The sequence below is a fragment of the Lontra canadensis genome, unplaced genomic scaffold (assembly GCF_010015895.1).
Source record: "Lontra canadensis isolate GAN:19392208 unplaced genomic scaffold, GSC_riverotter_1.0 scaffold250, whole genome shotgun sequence".
Taxonomy (NCBI): domain Eukaryota; kingdom Metazoa; phylum Chordata; class Mammalia; order Carnivora; family Mustelidae; genus Lontra; species Lontra canadensis.
The window spans coordinates 246,842-264,173 of NW_022631244.1; the positions used below are offsets into that span (position 1 = coordinate 246,842).

General features: G+C 36.8%; 1 protein-coding gene across 13 annotated transcripts in view; it reads left to right on the forward strand.

Annotated features, from left to right (window-relative positions):
- The window catches only part of LOC116862506 (intraflagellar transport protein 80 homolog), a 117,374-nt gene that overhangs the window by 56,725 nt on the left and 43,317 nt on the right, over positions 1-17,332 (forward strand). For all 13 annotated transcript variants that reach the window (XM_032849827.1, XM_032849833.1, XM_032849836.1 and 10 more), the window contains one exon: positions 8,688-8,867. In XM_032849827.1, the coding sequence (XP_032705718.1) occupies positions 8,688-8,867 (180 nt within the window). The remainder of the gene's footprint in view (positions 1-8,687; positions 8,868-17,332) is intronic.

Here is a 17,332-nt window from a genome sequence, read left to right on the forward strand (position 1 = left end):
TTGTAAGAATTGCCAAATTGTTACACAGAGACACAAAGTGAGCAGATACATTAGAAAAAACAACATCAATAGACTGGCTTGTTACAGGTTGCCACAAACCTTCAATTTGTAAAAAATGCAGTATCTATAAAAGCCAATAAAGTACAATAAAATAAGGTATGCCTATATAATATCAATGCTTTCTGTATAACTTAATGGTAGGCTATTAAATGCATATTTTGCTTGATGTCATAAAGCCATTTTGATTCTTTCTTCTTTCTAAAAACAACTTGTTCAGTAATTTTTAAATCATTTCTTTTGGATATCCTTGAGAATTCGATACCATGTGAACAATACCAAGATTCTACTACCACTTGGCGACAAAATGATCAAATTATTGTTTAGTTTCTTTTTAACTGTGAATGAACCTTTGAAAGCCAAAACCACAAACCCCAAACTACTTGAAAAAGTGGTAAAAGTACTGGTTAATGTGTTTATGCTTATATCTGAGTCTGAATCTTTAGAAAAAAAACTTAAAATCTCCAAAATTGGGGCACCTGGGTGGCTCAGTCCATTAAGTGTCTGCCTTCTGCTCCCAGGACCCCCAAGTTGGGCTCCCAGGACCTCCAACTTGGAGCCCCAAGTTGGGCTCTCTGCTCAGTGGGGAGGCTGGTTCTCCCTCTCTCTCTGCCCTTACCGCCTCCTTCGTGCTCTCTCACGTGTGCTCTCTCAAATAAATAAAATCTTGAAAAAAAACGATAAATACTAAAATTTCTAAATTGACTGCTATAATTTCACAGTAGGTCAAATAATGGACCCCCAAAGATGTCCATGCCCTAATCCCCAGAACCTGTGATTATGTCACCTTAAAAGGTAGAAGGAACTTTGACGATATGATTAAAGGTATGGACCTTCAGATGGTAAGACTATCCTGGATTATTCAGATTGGCCCAGTCTAATTGTAAATCCTTAAAAGCAGAGAATCTTTCCCAGCTAGTTTAAAGGATGAAGGAGGAGGAGATTCAAAGTAAGAGCAACTCATTCTGCTGTTGCTGGCTTTAAAGATGGTGAAAGGGCTCCACAGCAGATGAATGCAGGTGCCTCTAGAAGCTGCCAGTGGCCTGCACAGAAATGAGGACTTCCATCCTAAGGTGTAAGAAATTGAATTCTGCTAAGACCCTGAATGAGCAAGGAAACAGATCCTCCCCTAGAGCCTCAAAGAAGAAATGTAGATGTAGCAACAACACCTTGATTTTAGCTCAGTGAAAACAGTGTTGGATTTATGATCTATGAACCATTCTAAGTTTGTGGTAATTTGTTATAACAGTAATAGAAGATTGTGTCTTTGTAACTGAAGTTCAGGGCCATGAGTATGTGGCAATGAGTATGTGGGTGGAAATACCCTGGGGAAGGCTTTCACCACCTTATTGTTAACAAAATTTCTATTAGTTTTATTGCTTTGACTTAAGAAATTATTCTTTTCAGGTCCTTTTCCAAGTATTTGGCTAGTTGAGAGCAGATTTCAAATGAGAGAGTGAGGAGAGAGGTATAAAATACTATTACACAGGGAGATGGCCCTTTATGGAGAGAATTTGGGTTGGCCATAGAACACCATCAACGTTCTGGGTATTTGGGGAGGTGCCAGAGTCAAAACCAAACTGACCAGCCTTAAAATTTTTCAAGATTGCTTTAGAAAAAAATATTGCTAAACCTCTCAAAAGCTTGCCCATCAACAACTGCTGTGCTCTTGCTCAGTGACATAGTGCTTCTTTATAGGCAACTGAAAGTAACATTGATGTTTTACTTGAATAACATATTCTGAATACAGATCACATTTGTGTTCTATAAACTTATTTTATAATTACTGCTTTTTCTCTTGCTTTTTTTCCTGTTCTTTGCTTATCTTGTGTTTTTAGAAATTATTTGTTCTTAACCAAGCCAAAATTAGTATTTGTTTACCTTTTCATACTCTGTATCCTAAGAAAACTGTGGTTGCTGCAATCAATTTATTGCTTTGAATTAGGGGGGAAAGATAGACTACTTCACCAGTATTGTGAAGGCACAAATAGTGATTAATATTAAACAGTTTAATTAGATAAACAAAAAAGCTTATATTTTGAGGAAATTAGCAGCAAAAATCAATATAACAAAAATAATGAAAACAAAAACCAAAATATAATGTGATAATCATAACATACAAAAAAAATTAATATTTTCATATTTGTATGAACCTTTATACCTTTCAAGTCTTCGGACAGACTTTTATATATATATATATATATATATATATATATATATATATTTGTTGTTGTTGTTGTTGTTAGGTAATCTCTACACCCAACATGGGGCTTAGACTTAAAACCCTGAGATCAAGAGTCACATGCTGTATTGACTGAGCCAGCCAGGTGCCTCTGAACAGACATATTTTTACATGGTTATGATTACTGCAAATATATTTGTATGTATCTTTACTTTTTAGTATTGATGTTGTATACTTATTTTAGTTCAATATTATGTTATGTCTCAAAACACTCAAACTATGAAAGCAAAGCATAATTTCAATAAAAATAGGTTAAGGGGGAAAGATAATGGCAGAGGCAGCATTTTTTTAAAATTAAGATATAACATATACAGTATCTTATGTGTAAGCTCAGTAAATTTTTATGTATATAAATACCCAAGAAACCACCACTCACTGATATGAAAAATATTAACAACCCAGAAACTTTCACTGGGTTTCCTCCCAGTTAGTTACTCCTCTATTGTAACTGCTATTCTGACTATGTGATCATAGTTTAGTTTTGCCTGCTTGTGACTTTTATATAAATGGAATCATACAGTATTTTTACTTTCGTCTAATTTTTTTCATTCAACCATATGTCTGTGAGATTTATCTATGTTGTTGGGTATAATGTCATAATTTTTGAATCTTTTCAAATCTCCCCATAAAACAGAAAGTAAGAGTATAACCAATATTCCACAGACAGCCACTACAACAAAACTTAGATGATATCATATTCCTACAAACTCCCAAATCCAAGTGGTTTTCCAAAATACCACTGACACGTAAACATAGTCTCAGCATCTGTGTGTGAGGAAGCAGAGGAAAGGCAGCTAGGCTTCTCAGATCATGAGAAAAGAACTCCCAAATTGCCAATAAATGCCTGAAAGTGAGACAGGCCAATTAGTTCAAATAGAAGTGGAAACTGGACAGAAATCTGTAGGATCATAGTCGCAGAACAGGATCTTAGTCAAATTACATAATGTTGCCAAAGATAATGAAGGCATGCCATAAATAGACAAGCCCTGCCAAATAATTCAAAACAAGTTGAAGGATATTAAAAACATGCAAAAGCTATGAAATAACCATATAAATCAAAACTAGGAAAATTAAGAAATGAGGTGACTAGAGAAAGGGAGATTTTAAAGGAGAGATGGCAGAACTCAGAAGAGGATTATAAAAAAGGGAAAAATTATTACAGAAGTGAAGATGAAACTAGAAGGAATATAAGGCAAATAAACAATGGATATTGCCTTAAGGGATAATAGGAAGTAAAATGGAAGCAAGGAAAGGGCAAAAGAGATACAAAGTTTTGATAGAAAATGATAGATACAGAAGGTAAAGATGCGAAGACTACTACGATAATAGTAGTCTTCAAAGGAGAAGCCCAAAGTTATGAACAGAACAAATACTAAAAGCTACCACTCAAGAAAGATTTCCTCAAACGTCAGGGATTTAAAATTGATATTGAAAAGGCATACCAGATACCTAGGAGAATTACCCAGATAGCCAACACCCAGATATATACTAAAAAAAACTATAGGAGTTTAAAGAAAAAGAAAAAAATTCTGTGGACATCCAAGGAGAAGACTAAGTCACTCATACAGGGGAGAAAATGAAAATGTCACTAGACTTTGATAACAACACTTTATGCTAGACTATAGGTAAACATAGGGTACTCAAAGAATAGGTGCCCAAACATTTTATATCTGGCCATTCTGAACTTTAAGGTTCAGAAGCAAACTGCTATAAACATATAAGGACTCAAGGAATGTGGTTCCCATGAGTATTTCAAGGAGTCTACTGGAGAATTAGCTTCAGATTAATAATACGACTAGGGTTATAGCAAAATAAGTTACTGATTGTGAGCACAAGATACATATTTACTGAGAACTAAGACAAAATGTCTGTGAAGGATACAGTATAATAGGTATCAGCTATAGGTACACATTGCAAAAATGGGAGTAGAATGGAAGTGTATGAAAAGTAGAATAAGGTTGCTTGCAGATGTTAATTGGGAATAAAAAGATACTACTTAAAATCAGACAGAGGAAAAAGAGAAGGGGGAAGATATCTCTTGATTTTCATGTTGCTTATAGTGGACAACCACCTAAAACAATTAACAGATTCCTTAATATTAGCAAATATCCAGTCACTGTTCAAACTTTTCAACTCTTTTCTTTTTCAGTTTGTTGAAATTAAGATGCAAATAAGATACAGTCATTGTGATTGATCTGTAAGTTCCCCTTCCAAATTTTTTTCCCTTTGTAATTTTCTGTAGTTAAAGAAACTGGGTCATGTCCTGTAGTTTCCCACAGTCTGGATTTTGCCCTCTGCAGTCTCATGGTGTCATCTAACACGTTTTGGCCGTACCCACCCTACATCTACTGTATCAGAGAAACTGGAGTGGGTCCAGTAATCTATTTTAACAATCCCTCTAGGTAATTCTAATGCACACTAAAGTTTGAAAACCTGTGCTTTCTGTTACTCTTCCTACTTTAGTTTGTTTGGAAGTCTAATAATAAAAAGTGAAAGAGGAAAAATTAGGCTGATGAATGTGTAACAAGGAGAAACTTAGCATGTCTGACTCCATATTGCCTTGATTTCCCTTGCTTAGAAAGTTCTACTTAGCCCTGCACTCAGGCACGTTACAGATAAGGTTTGCAAAAACTGCTTTTTACCCAAAATCTAACTCACTCGAGGAGATGAGGAAGGATATACAGAAACTACATGACCAGATTCCTGTACTCAAAGATCAACTGATCAAAGACAAAGAGGTTACACAGTCTTTTTTTCCAAACAAAGTCACTCTCCTTGCCCCAACATCTAGCCGCTCAACTTAATTGTCCTGTCATGTGGTAAGCAGAGCAAGCTTGGACTTGGTAACAAATGTAAAAAAACAAGTTTACGCATAAATATGAGAAGCTGGATTAGAGGCCAAGACATGGGTCATGTAATTTTCTCAAGAGCTGGCAGATGAATTGGCAGGGTATTAACAGTGAGCCAGTTGTTAATGATAGTCTTAGACCAAATTACAGATTTTGCTTTTCTCATAGAACAGTGGCTGTATGTTAAAATTGCATAGAGAACTTGAAAAAAATGTACCCAAATCCCATTCCAAGAATTTCTGGACTTAATTGATTGGGTCCCTGGGTTTTGTTATCTTTTATAAAAGCACCCCAGGTGATTCTAATGTGCAACCAGAGTTAAGAACCAGTGTCCTAACTTTCCCATGCTTAAGAATCCCCGAAAGAACTCATTAAAAGTTTCCTGGCCCTCAGAGGAGTTGGGTCCATTAATTTACATTTCTAACAAGATCATAGGGAATATAGACGCTCCTGGCCCGGGCATATCCTAAAAAAGTAAGGGATAGTTGCCTTAAAGCAAAAGAAAAGTGTTAAATGTTAAGTGAGAGGGATATTTAAAAATTCATCTTCACAGTTCTTACTGCGACTATCACTAAATTACATCTAGGGAGGCTGCCTTATTTCTTTCTAGAGTTTGAAACACAAACGTGAATATTCCATGGCATATTTGGGGAAGAGAAGAGGCTGAGAGTATTAAAAAATCTCTTTATTTACTTTTAAAGACTTATTTATTTATTTGAGAGAGTACAGCAGCAGGGTTGGGGCAGAGGGAGAAGGAGAGAGAGAATTTCAAGCAGACTCCCTGCTGAGCGTGGAGCCCGAATGGGGGCTCAATCCAATGATCCTGAGACCAGGACCCAAGCTGAAAGCAAGAGTAGGACACTTAACGACGCTTAACTGACTGAGCCACTCAGGCGCCCCTAGAAGTCTGTTTAAAGCACCGATGATAAATAGATCCTTTTGACTTACCAATAATTGTTAAATTTACTGACTGGACAAAATCACCTTATCTCCCAACCCCACTCCCCAGATTTCATAACTATTAAAGACCCATTCTTTGATGATTTGCTTGTGCTTGTATTTTTTTTTTTTAAAACTAATAGTCATCTAAAAGAAAACACTTCTTAATTTTAAATAAAAATATAAATATTTAATATAACTTTAATATCATGGTACTGTTATATTCTTTGAAGTTTGTTTTTAGGGATAAGTTGCGTGTTGCAGATGTCATTGTTGATGAACCTTACAGACTAAAAGAAGTCAGAGATATATAGGGTGATGATAGTATTATCTACACATTTCTTTCCAGTTTCTCCTTTTAGTTAGGATCAGTCATCCAGGGGTTCTTAGATACATTTTTCTATGTTTAATTTTAGTAAAATGTATCTTTCTGGCTGATTTGGTTCTTTGGGTATTTTAAGATCACACTTTAGAGTAAATAGGTTTAAGGGGCACCTGGGTGGCTCAGTCAGTTAAGCATCTGACTCTTGATTTTGGCTCAGGTCATCATCTCAGGGTTGTGACTTCGAGTCCTGTGTCAGGCACCACGCTGGGCATAGAGCCTGCTTAAGATTCTTTCTCTCCCTCTGCTCCTTTCTGCCACTCCCAGTCCCTGCTCTCACATGCTCTCTCTCTCTCAAAAAAAGTAATATTTTAAAATATGAATCTGTGGTTTTAAAATGAGATCTTTGTTGCATCTACACCATGAGAATAGACTAGTTTTAGAATGACAGATGTGCCATAAGCCTAGTCCAATCTGTTTTGTATATTAACAATCAAGTCTCATTTGCCTATACCAACCACTTAATTTTTATGTAAAATAGTAGTCATGCAGGATTTCATAATACTGTTTGTCAAACACAAATAAGTTGATTTCATTTTATTGCCAGAAGCATATTGTTGGTATCCTTAATGTTCTTTGTCTTATTTTTAAAAAGATGATTTCAACTATTACATATATTCTTTTCTTGAACTTGCGCTTCTTAATTTTAGAAAAGGAAGTTTCTAACATTTTCATACTGCTGATGAAGTGAAAGTTGGTTCATTACCTTCTCCATGATAACTTTTTTATAGGCATTTCATTTTTATTTTTTTTTTAAAGATTTTATTTATTTGAGAGAGAGAGCATGAGAGGGTGAGGGTCAGAGGGAGAAGCAGACTCCCTGCTTAGCAGGGAGCCTAATGTGGGGACTCAACCCTGGGACTCCAGGATCATGACCTGAGCGAAAGACTTAACCAACTGAGCCACCCAGGTACCCTATAGGCCTTTTACTTAAGCAACAGGTAGAGGTTTAAAGGATGGTGGAAGGGAGTTGAAAAAAAGTGTCAGTGAGTGGAAAGAATCATTCAGCATATTTATTGTATATATGAACTTTATAGAGAATTTAAAGTCTTTTTTGATAATAGTGTGAATTAATGAATCTTTTTCTATATCTTTCCCATTTTCTCCACATTTTTTGGTCAGTGAGCCCATAGCTAACAATGAACACATTTGAAGCAGCAATATTGTACAACAAAATAAATACCCACCAAGAGCAACCAAAAAATCAACAACAACAAAAATCAAGACTTAATTTGACTTTGGGCTGTAAGGTTGGAAGAATGGGAAGAGAATGTATATCAGTTTAGTCAAATAAATAAATCATCCTTTTAGCAAATATGTATGTTGCATCTGAAAAAATGAAAGAAAATGCTTGTAATAGCATCTTTTTTTTTTAAGAGTTTATTTATTTATTTGACAGACAGAGATCACAAAGAGGCAGAGAGGCAGGCAGAGACAAAGAGGGGGAAGCAGGCTCCCTGCTGAGCAGAGAGCTGGATGTGAGGCTGAGGCTCAATCCCAGGATGCTGGGATCATGCCCTGAGCCGAAGGCAGAGGCTTTAACCAACTGAGCCACCCAGGTGCCCCTTGTAATAGCATCTTTTAAAAGTCTTTTTCTTACTGTCTTACACACACACACACACACACACAGAGTCTCTTTCATCCCAGTTAATGCTTATTGATGAGATAACTTTCTCAAAAAGGTAGTAGACGCTAGAAGAGGTTATATTTACTACATTATGAAAAAAAAAAACAAGAAAAGATCCATAACCTATCTTTCATGATTTAAAATGTATATCAGAGATGTCTTAGTTATATTGTGTGTTTAGTTTCAATTTTTTAGTGACACTATTGGAATATTAAAACCAATCTTTTAGATGTAGGGACTATAGAGATCCTTAAGAATTAATAGTAAGGTATCTTTTTTTCCTTCTATAGAGTCTTTGTATTTACCCGTTCAGTATTATTACTTAAAAATAATGATGCAAATGGAAATGGTATGGGTGTTTTGCAGTGCTTGAGAGATTTTACATATTTATATCGTATTCTACTATGTACTTTAAATATTACATCCATATCTTCTGTTCAGTACACATTTTAGTATGAAAAATATTAATTCTAGGATGAAGACACAGTCTTTTAAAAATTATCTTAAAATGTTAATGTATGCTCAATTTAAAACTTCTTTAAGATTTTTTTTTTCAGTATATCAATTTTTCTCTCATTCTTTCTTCTCCAGTGGTCATATGCTTTAGAAAAGCCCAACACTGGCAGCATATTTAACATCGCATGGTCAATTGATGGCACTCAGATTGCTGGAGCCTGTGGAAATGGGCATGTTGTTTTTGCACATGTGGTGGAGCAACGTTGGGAGTGGAAAAATTTTCAAGTAACATTAACTAAACGAAGAACCATGCAGGTATGATTATGTTCCATGGCTGATTAACCCTGCTTCTTCTCTCATCAGCTCACTATACAGAATATGGAATTATCTTCACTAAGTATATTTAAATCAAGTTTATAAAAATTCAGGCATATCGGAAATATTTTAACTATGCCATTAATGACTTTTTCATGACCTAAGGTTAAGAACCTCTCACCATTATAGAACCCTAGTGCCCACAGCTACTTTGTTGGTAGGGTTGAGGCAGGGATGGTGAAACTCAAAGCGTTTAGGGAATGTATGGATTCAGTTGAGGAAGTGGGGGAAGAAGCTGTGACAAGTTTGATCTAACCCCTCCAGTTAGGGGCTGACCCCATGGCAGGCCTAGCCTGCTAGTCACTGTCAGAGTTATATAATTTTATTTATTTATAATTGTAGAAGCTTATTTAACCTGATTTTTAAAAATTTTTTTTTCCTTTTAAGAATTACTTAAGGCAAGCCAAAGTGGGAAAATGGTAAGAAGTTTTTACTGGGAATTAGGGAGAGAAAAACAAGTACTTTTGGAGTAAAATAAGACAGGAAGGTTAGAATGTGGCAATGGGAGGTAGGTGGAAATGTTCAGGACTGAGAAGTCCAGTGGGAGGGGTTATCGATGCAATTGTAAGCTTCTTAAAGGCATAGTACTGTGTTCATTCAAGCCCAGTGTCTTACGTATGATAAATGCTCAACAAATATTTTAAAAGTTGGTTGGCAAAAGGTAGGAGGAAGAGGCCAAAGACTATGTGCCAGTGGCAAACCCTCTGCCAGAGAAAGGTGAACCTGTACCTTCTAAGTCTTCTTCCTCCTGTCTGTAACTGTTGCCTCTGTCTTCATATTCAGAATTCAGAGTATTATAATTATTTGGAAGCATATGTCTTGTAATTTCTAGGTCTACTCAAATATTCTTTAGCTTAAGTGTCCAGATTTTTTAATTTGAATAATATCACTAGATTAATAATAGTTAGCTCTACATTATAGTTTTTCTTTGTTCTGTTCACTTATCTTTAAATTTTTAAACTTTTTATTATGGAGAATTTAATACCTACACAGAAGTAGACAGAACAGTGTAATGAATCTCTAGGTACTCATCACCCAGCCCTAACAACCATCAACCCATGATCAAGCCTGCCCCATCCATGTCCGTATCTTTCTCCTTCCCCATTATTTTGAAGCCAATTCAGATATATTTTATCTGTAAAATTTTCAGTATACAACTAAAAGATAAGGACTCTTTTTTTTTAATATTTTATTTATTTATTTGACAGACAGAGATCACAAGAAGGCAGAGAGGCAGGCAGAGAGAGAGGAAGGAAGCAGGCTCCCTGCTGAGCAGAGCTCCCAGTGCCGGGCTCGATCCCAGGACTCTGGGATCATGACCCAAGCCGAAGGCAGAGGCTTTAACCCACTGAGCCACCCAGGTGTCCCAGGACTCTTTTAACATAAACAAAATACCATTATTGTACCTTAAAAATAATAATTCCTTAATATTATCAAATATCCCGGAAGTGATTAAATTTTCAGTCGTTTTCTACATGTCACATTTTTTAAAGTTAGTTTGAGTCAAGATCCAAAGTGGTTTACAAGTTGTAATTGGTTGACATGTCTTTAAGTCTCTTAATTTATAGATTCCCCTTCAATCTCTGTTTTTACTCCCTGCATTTTATTTGTTGAAGAAACCAAATTGGTTTGTCCAACAGAGTTTCCCACAGTCTGGACTTTACTGTTTGTTTCACTATGGTGTCGTTTGACATACTCCTCTGTCTTCTCCATTTCCTGTAAATTAGTTTTTGGATCTAGATGAGGTTATGTATAAATAGATATTGCTGTTAATTAACCTGGAAACCAAAACATTATTTATAGTATTGTATCTGTGACAAAGAAGGCATTGTGAGTTTTTTTTTTTTTTAATAAGATTTTATGTATTAATTTGAGAGAGAGAGTGCATGAGAGAGCACAAGCCAGGGAGAAGGGCAAAAGGAGACGGAGAAGCAGACTCCCTGCTGAACAGGGAGCCTGATGCAGGGTTCAAATCCAGGACCCCACGACCTGAGCTAAAGGCAGACACTTAACCGACTGAGTCTCCCAGGTGCCCCACATTGGGTGTTCTAATCAGTTGATTTGGGGACATGATTATTTTATTCACATAGTGCATGGGGAGCTAGCTAATATAGTAGTGCTAAAATAAATTCTAACCTTAATTTCAAAAATGTCCCAAGATGAGAATATATCTAGAAAGAGGAGTTTTTCTTACATAATAAAAAGGAGTCATCCTAGAGATTAGAGGATTTTTACACGAGATAAAGTGAACAGTGGAGGTGCTAAAATGACTTTTCTAATCCAAATTCCCTTTATACTTAAAATAATGTTTCTAAATAATCTTTCAGAGTTTTAGAACTAGAGCACTATTTTAATTTTTTTAAAGGTGCTTTGTTTTACTCTTTCAGTGATTATAAAACATTTGCGTTACACCTTTGCTAAGTTAGGCCTATTCAGTGTTTTTCTTAGAATACCTTCATTCACACATTCAACAGATATTTATGGAGTGATCCCTTCTTGCCAGCCCTTGGGGTAGGCAATGGGAAATGAAGTTGTGATGAAAATAAATTTGGTCCCTGTTCTCACGGAACCTCCTAGATTAGTATGTTGAAAAATCTCTCTCTCTTTTTTTTTTTTTCCCATAAATTCATGTCAAATTGAGTTAAGGTAAATAGTGAAGAAATAAGCTTATTTCTTCATGTGAAGTCGAGAAGTAGACAAGGCATTGTTGGATTCAGAGGCTTAAATGTCAACAAGATTTCATCATTTTCTCTTTCTTGACTTTCCTTTTCTCTGTATTGGCTTTATTTTTACAAAACCTCTCCCTCGTTTATGGCCTTGATAGTTCCAGGCTTACCTCTCTCAACTTCAAGTCCAACAAGAAGAGTGCTTTACTCTCCACAGTGATTCCAACAGAAGTCTCAGCATCAGGTCTCAATGTGTCAAGATTAGGTTGAGTGTATTTAGTTTGTGGGGGAGGATGAGTCAACCTTGTCTAAACCTCTTGGTTACTGAGAATAATGGAGAGAATGGTCCCCAAAGGAGAACCAGGGTATGTTTACCAGAGACGAGCATTTGATTCTGGGGAGTCAAAAACCAACACATTTCCACTATGGTTTATCCTTTGGCTGTTTACTACCATACTGTACTAGTTATCTTTTTTTGTTGCATAATAAATCACCCTAAAACTTAATGGCTTAAAATAACAACATTTGTTATTTCTCAGTTTCTGTGGGTCAGGAATCCAGGCATGGTTTAGAGAGGTTTTCTGGCTTAGAGTCTTTCATAAGGCTACAATCAAGGTGTTGGCTAGGGCTTTAGTCACATCTGAAGGCTCCACTAGGGGAGGATTTGCTTCTAAGCTCACTGACATGGTGTTGGCAGAATTCTGTTTACGATGATCTGTTGAACTGAAGGATTCAGTTTCTTGTTGACTGGAGGCCACTTTCAGTTCCTTATATGTAGCCTTTCCAAAGGGCAGCTGAAAACTTGGCAGCTTGCTTTATCAGAGCAAGCAAGTGAGAAGGGCCAGAGTGAGTGTAAGCAAGACATAAGTCACAGAGTCACAGTTTTTTATGCCCTGAACTGAGAAGTGACACCTCATCATTTTTACCATATTCTGTTCACTGAAAGCAGACTGCTAGATCCGATCCACACACAAGTGGAGAGACGTATCCACGGACGTGAATAACAGAAGGTGGAGAGCATTGAGAGCCACTTTACCAGCCAGTTTATATAACTAAAGCAGCTATTCTGTATGCAGTTGAAACCAAGCCCATCCCACCCTAAAAGAAAATAACTTAGATTCATCCACTTATTCCATCCAGTTCTAAATCTCTGGTCTAGAAAACTATAACTAACTGTGAATTTTATTTATTCTTCTTCCTTTCCAGCCCCCACCCCCCATATTGCTAACCTGCAGTGATGGGAAAACAGGATGACTATGATGAAAATAATTTGGAAAAGATGAGAGGGAAAACAACACATTGTTATTACCAGGTCCATAGCTAAAATCCAGCTGGCCAGGAATATACTGAGAACTCTTTTTCTTTGCAGTAGAGTTAGTTGCTTGGTTAATTTGGCAACCCTGGTGAGCTTTTCTGGGAAGATCTCCCACTTGGGAGCATTCCCTTTCTGGGGACTGTACATTAAGCAGCACTTAGTTTTGTTGTAAGGTGGAGGGGGGGCATGGATTGTCATAGGGACTGAACAATCACATTTTTGTGTGTGTGTTTGCCTGGTTTGGAGTTTCATAATTTCCTTAGAAATTTAGTAGACTGTTGGTTGGTTTGTTTTTTATCAATACAGAAACCAGGGATCATGTTGAGTCCAAATTGTTAAATACAGAGCTGGACCTGGCAGTTGCTACCTGGCAATACGCTTCATTTTTACCTGTCTCCCTGGACCTCAGCTTTTCTGTGTATGGTAACCTGGAGTGAGAAGTTTTCTTCCTCTGTCCTTTGCCTTCAGGCTGAATCTTAGTGGATGATGCTTTCTGAAAGAAATAGCTGATGTCTTTGTCAGGAAGAAATGCCTAGAAGGGAGAGAGTACTGGTGAAGGAGATGAAGCATTTCTCAGGTCTCCTCTTTACCTTTTTTTTCTCTCCTGCTCCTCTCAATTTAGCAAGGGGCACAGTTTTGGCTTTTCATAGTTGCCATAATTCAAGATTGAGTTTTAGTCACTCTGGCTTTTGTAAAGATAAGAATTAATAATAGAGTGATTTTGAGGATTAAATGAAATGATATATGTAAAACAAAAATAAATGGTAAGTATTGCTATGATTATATCTATGTATAGGATTAAATGAATATTCTGGAAATGTAGAAACAGAATTTTTGGGTTTATGTCAATCTGAGTAGTCTAAATATTGTGGTCAGGTAGAAGTATTAGGTGATACAAATATCAAGAGGCTAATCTTGGAAATGCCCCAAATTGAACAGAGTAAATGGGTGCATTTTAAAAATCTCTCCCTCTCCCTCTGCCCCTCCCCGCCAAATAAGTAAATGAAGTAAGTAAATAAATCTTTAAAAATAAAAATAAGTACATTGACTTTGTATCCTGCCACGTTGCTGAATTGTTGTATGAGATCTAGTAGTTTGGGGGTGGAGTCTTTTGGGTTTTCCATATAAAGAATCGTGTCATCTGCGAAGAGAGAGAGTTTGACTTCTTCATTGCCAATTTGGATACCATTTATTTCTCTTTGTTGTCTGATTGCTGTTCCTAGGACTTCTAATACTATGTTGAACAAGAGTGGTGAGAGTGGGCATCCTTGTCATGTTCCTGATCTCAACGGGAAGGCTGCAAGCTTTTTCCCATTGAGGATGATATTTGCTGTGGGTCTTTCATAGATAGATTTTATGAAGTTCAGGAATGTTCCCTCTATCCCTATACTTTGAAGCATTTTAATCAGGAACGGATGCTGAATTTTGTCAAATGCTTTTTCTGCATCAATTGAGAGGACCATGTGGTTCTTCTCTCTTCTCTTATTGATTTGTTCTATCACATTGATTGATTTGCGAATGTTGAACCATCCTTGTAGCCCAGGAATGAATCCCACCTGGTCATGGTGGATAATCTTTTTAATGTGCTGTTGGATCCTGTTTGCTAGGATCTTGTTGAGAATCTTAGCATCCATATTCATCAGTGATATTGGTCTGAAATTCTCTTTTTTGGTAGGGTCTTTGCCTGGTTTGGGGATCAAGGTAAAGCTGGCTTCATAGAAAGAATCTGGAAATTTTCCTTCTGCTTCAATTTTTTGAAACAGCTTCAGGAGAATAGGTGTTATTTCTTCTTTGAAACACTAACAATGAAAATACAGAAAGGGAAATTAGAGAATCGATTCCATTTACTATAGCACCAAGAACCATAAGATACCTGGGAGTAAACCTAACCAAAGAGGTAAAGGATCTGTACTCGAGGAACTACAGAACACTCATGAAAGAAATTGAAGAAGACACAAAAAGATGGAAGACCATTCCATGCTCTTGGATCGGAAGAATAAACATTGTTAAAATGTCTATACTGCCTAGAGCAATCTATACTTTTAATGCCATTCCGATCAAAATTCCACCGGTATTTTTCAAAGAGCAAATAATCCAAAATTGGAGCAAATAATCCAAAAATTTGTATGGAATCAGAAGAGACCCCGAATCCTAGAAGAGAATATAGGCAGTAACCGAATCGCTAAGGAAATGTTGAAAAACAAAAATAAAACTGGGGGCATCACGTTACCTGATTTCAAGCTTTACTACAAAGCTGTGATCACCAAGACAGCCTGGTACTGGCATAAAAACAGACACATAGACCAGTGGAACAGAGTAGAGAGCCCAGATATGGGCCCTCAACTCTATGGTCAAATAATCTTCGACAAAACAGGAAAAAATATACAGTGGAAAAAAGACAGTCTCTTCAATAAATTGTTCTGGGGGCGCCTGGGTGGCTCAGTAGGTTAAAGCCTCTGCCTTCGGCTCAGGTCATGATCCCAGGGTCCTGGGATCGAGTCCCACGTCGGGCTCTCTGCTCTGCGGGGAGCCTGCTTCCTCCTCTCTCTCTGCCTGCCTCTCTGCCTACTTGTGATCTTTGTCTGTCAAATGAATAAATAAAATCTTTAAAAAAAATAAATTGTGCTGAGAAAACTGGACAGCTATATGTAGAAGAATGAAACTCGACCATTCTCTTACACCGTACACAAAAATATACTCAAAATGGATAAAAGACCTCAACATGAGACAGGAATCCATCAGAATCCTAGAGGAGAACATAGGCAGTAACCTCTTCGATATCAGCCACAGCAACTTCTTTCAAGATAGGTCTCCAAAGGCAAAGGAAACAAAAGAGAAAATGAACTTTTGGGACTACATCAAAATCAAAAGTTTCTGCACAGCAAAGGAAACAGTCAACAAAACAAAGAGGCAACCCACGGAATGGGAGAAGATATTTGCAAATGACAGTACAGACAAAAAGTTGATATCCAGGATCTATAAAGAACTCCTCAAACTCACACAAAACAGACAATCATATCAAAAAATGGCCAGAAGATATGAACAGACACTTCTCCAATGAAGACATACAAATGGCTATCAGACACATGAAAAAATGTTCATCATCACTAGCCATCAGGGAGATTCAAATTAAAACCACATTGAGATACCACCTTACACCACTTAGAATGGCCAAAATTAGCAAGATAGGAAACAACGTGTGTTGGAGGGGATGTGGAAAAAGGGGAACCCTCTTACACTGTTGGTGGGAATGCAAGTTGGTGCAGCCACTTTGGAGAACAGTGTGGAGATTCCTTAAGAAATTAAACACAGAGCTTCCCTATGACCCTGCAATTACACTACTGGGTATTTACCCCAAAGATACAGATGTAGTGAAAAGAAGGGCCATCTGTACCCCAATGTTTATAGCAGCAATGGCCACGGTCGCCAAACTGTGGAAAGAACCCAGATGCCCTTCAACGGACGAATGGATAAGGAAGATGTGGTCCATATACACTATGGAGTATTATGCCTCCATCAGAAAGGATGAATACCCAACTTTTGTATCAACATGGATGGGACTGGAAGAGATTATGCTGAGTGAAATAAGTCAAGCAGAGAGAGTCAATTATCATATGGTTTCACTTATTTGTGGAGCATAACAAATAGCATGGAGGACAAGCGGAGTTAGAGAGGAGAAGGGAGTTGAGGGAAATTGGAAGGGGAGGTGAACCATGAGAGACTATGGACTCTGAAAAACAATCTGAGGGTTTTGAAGGGGCGGGGGGTGGGAGGTTGGGGGAACCAGGTGGTGGGTATTGGAGAGGGCACGGATTGCATGGAGCACTGGGTGTGGTGCAAAAACAATGAATACTGTTACGCTGAAAATAAATTTTAAAAATTAAAAAAAAAAGTCATGATCATCAAACTAAAAATGATTTAATTAATGAAAAATAAAAATAAGTAAGTACATAAATCTTTAAATCTTTTTTTAATCTTTAAATCTTCAAAAAAATAAATATTTGGCACAGAACCTTTCTGATGTGGGATTTAACATAGTTTTGAAATTATAACCAAAATTGTCAGGGTGTTTTGTTAATATGGCTGAGATGTTTTATTCCTTTTTAGTTCTAGTGTTCTAGGTTCACAAAAAAGCGAGTCCCCGCATTGGATGCTTTAGGCAAATATGAATTTTAAGAAACCTATTTGTAGTTGAATAATGGCAGAGGCTTATACAATTGTACTGTTAAAATATTGAATTTCCCCAAACTGGTATTAACAGCTAGTTTGTTTCACTGCGTATCATGTTGCTATAAAGAAACAACCATATAACTTCCTTTAAAAACTTTCATTCCATTCCATTAGCTTTAAAATGTTTTTTTTTTAAGATGTTATTTATTTATTTGACAGACAGAGATTACAAGTAGGCAGAGAGGCAGGCAGAG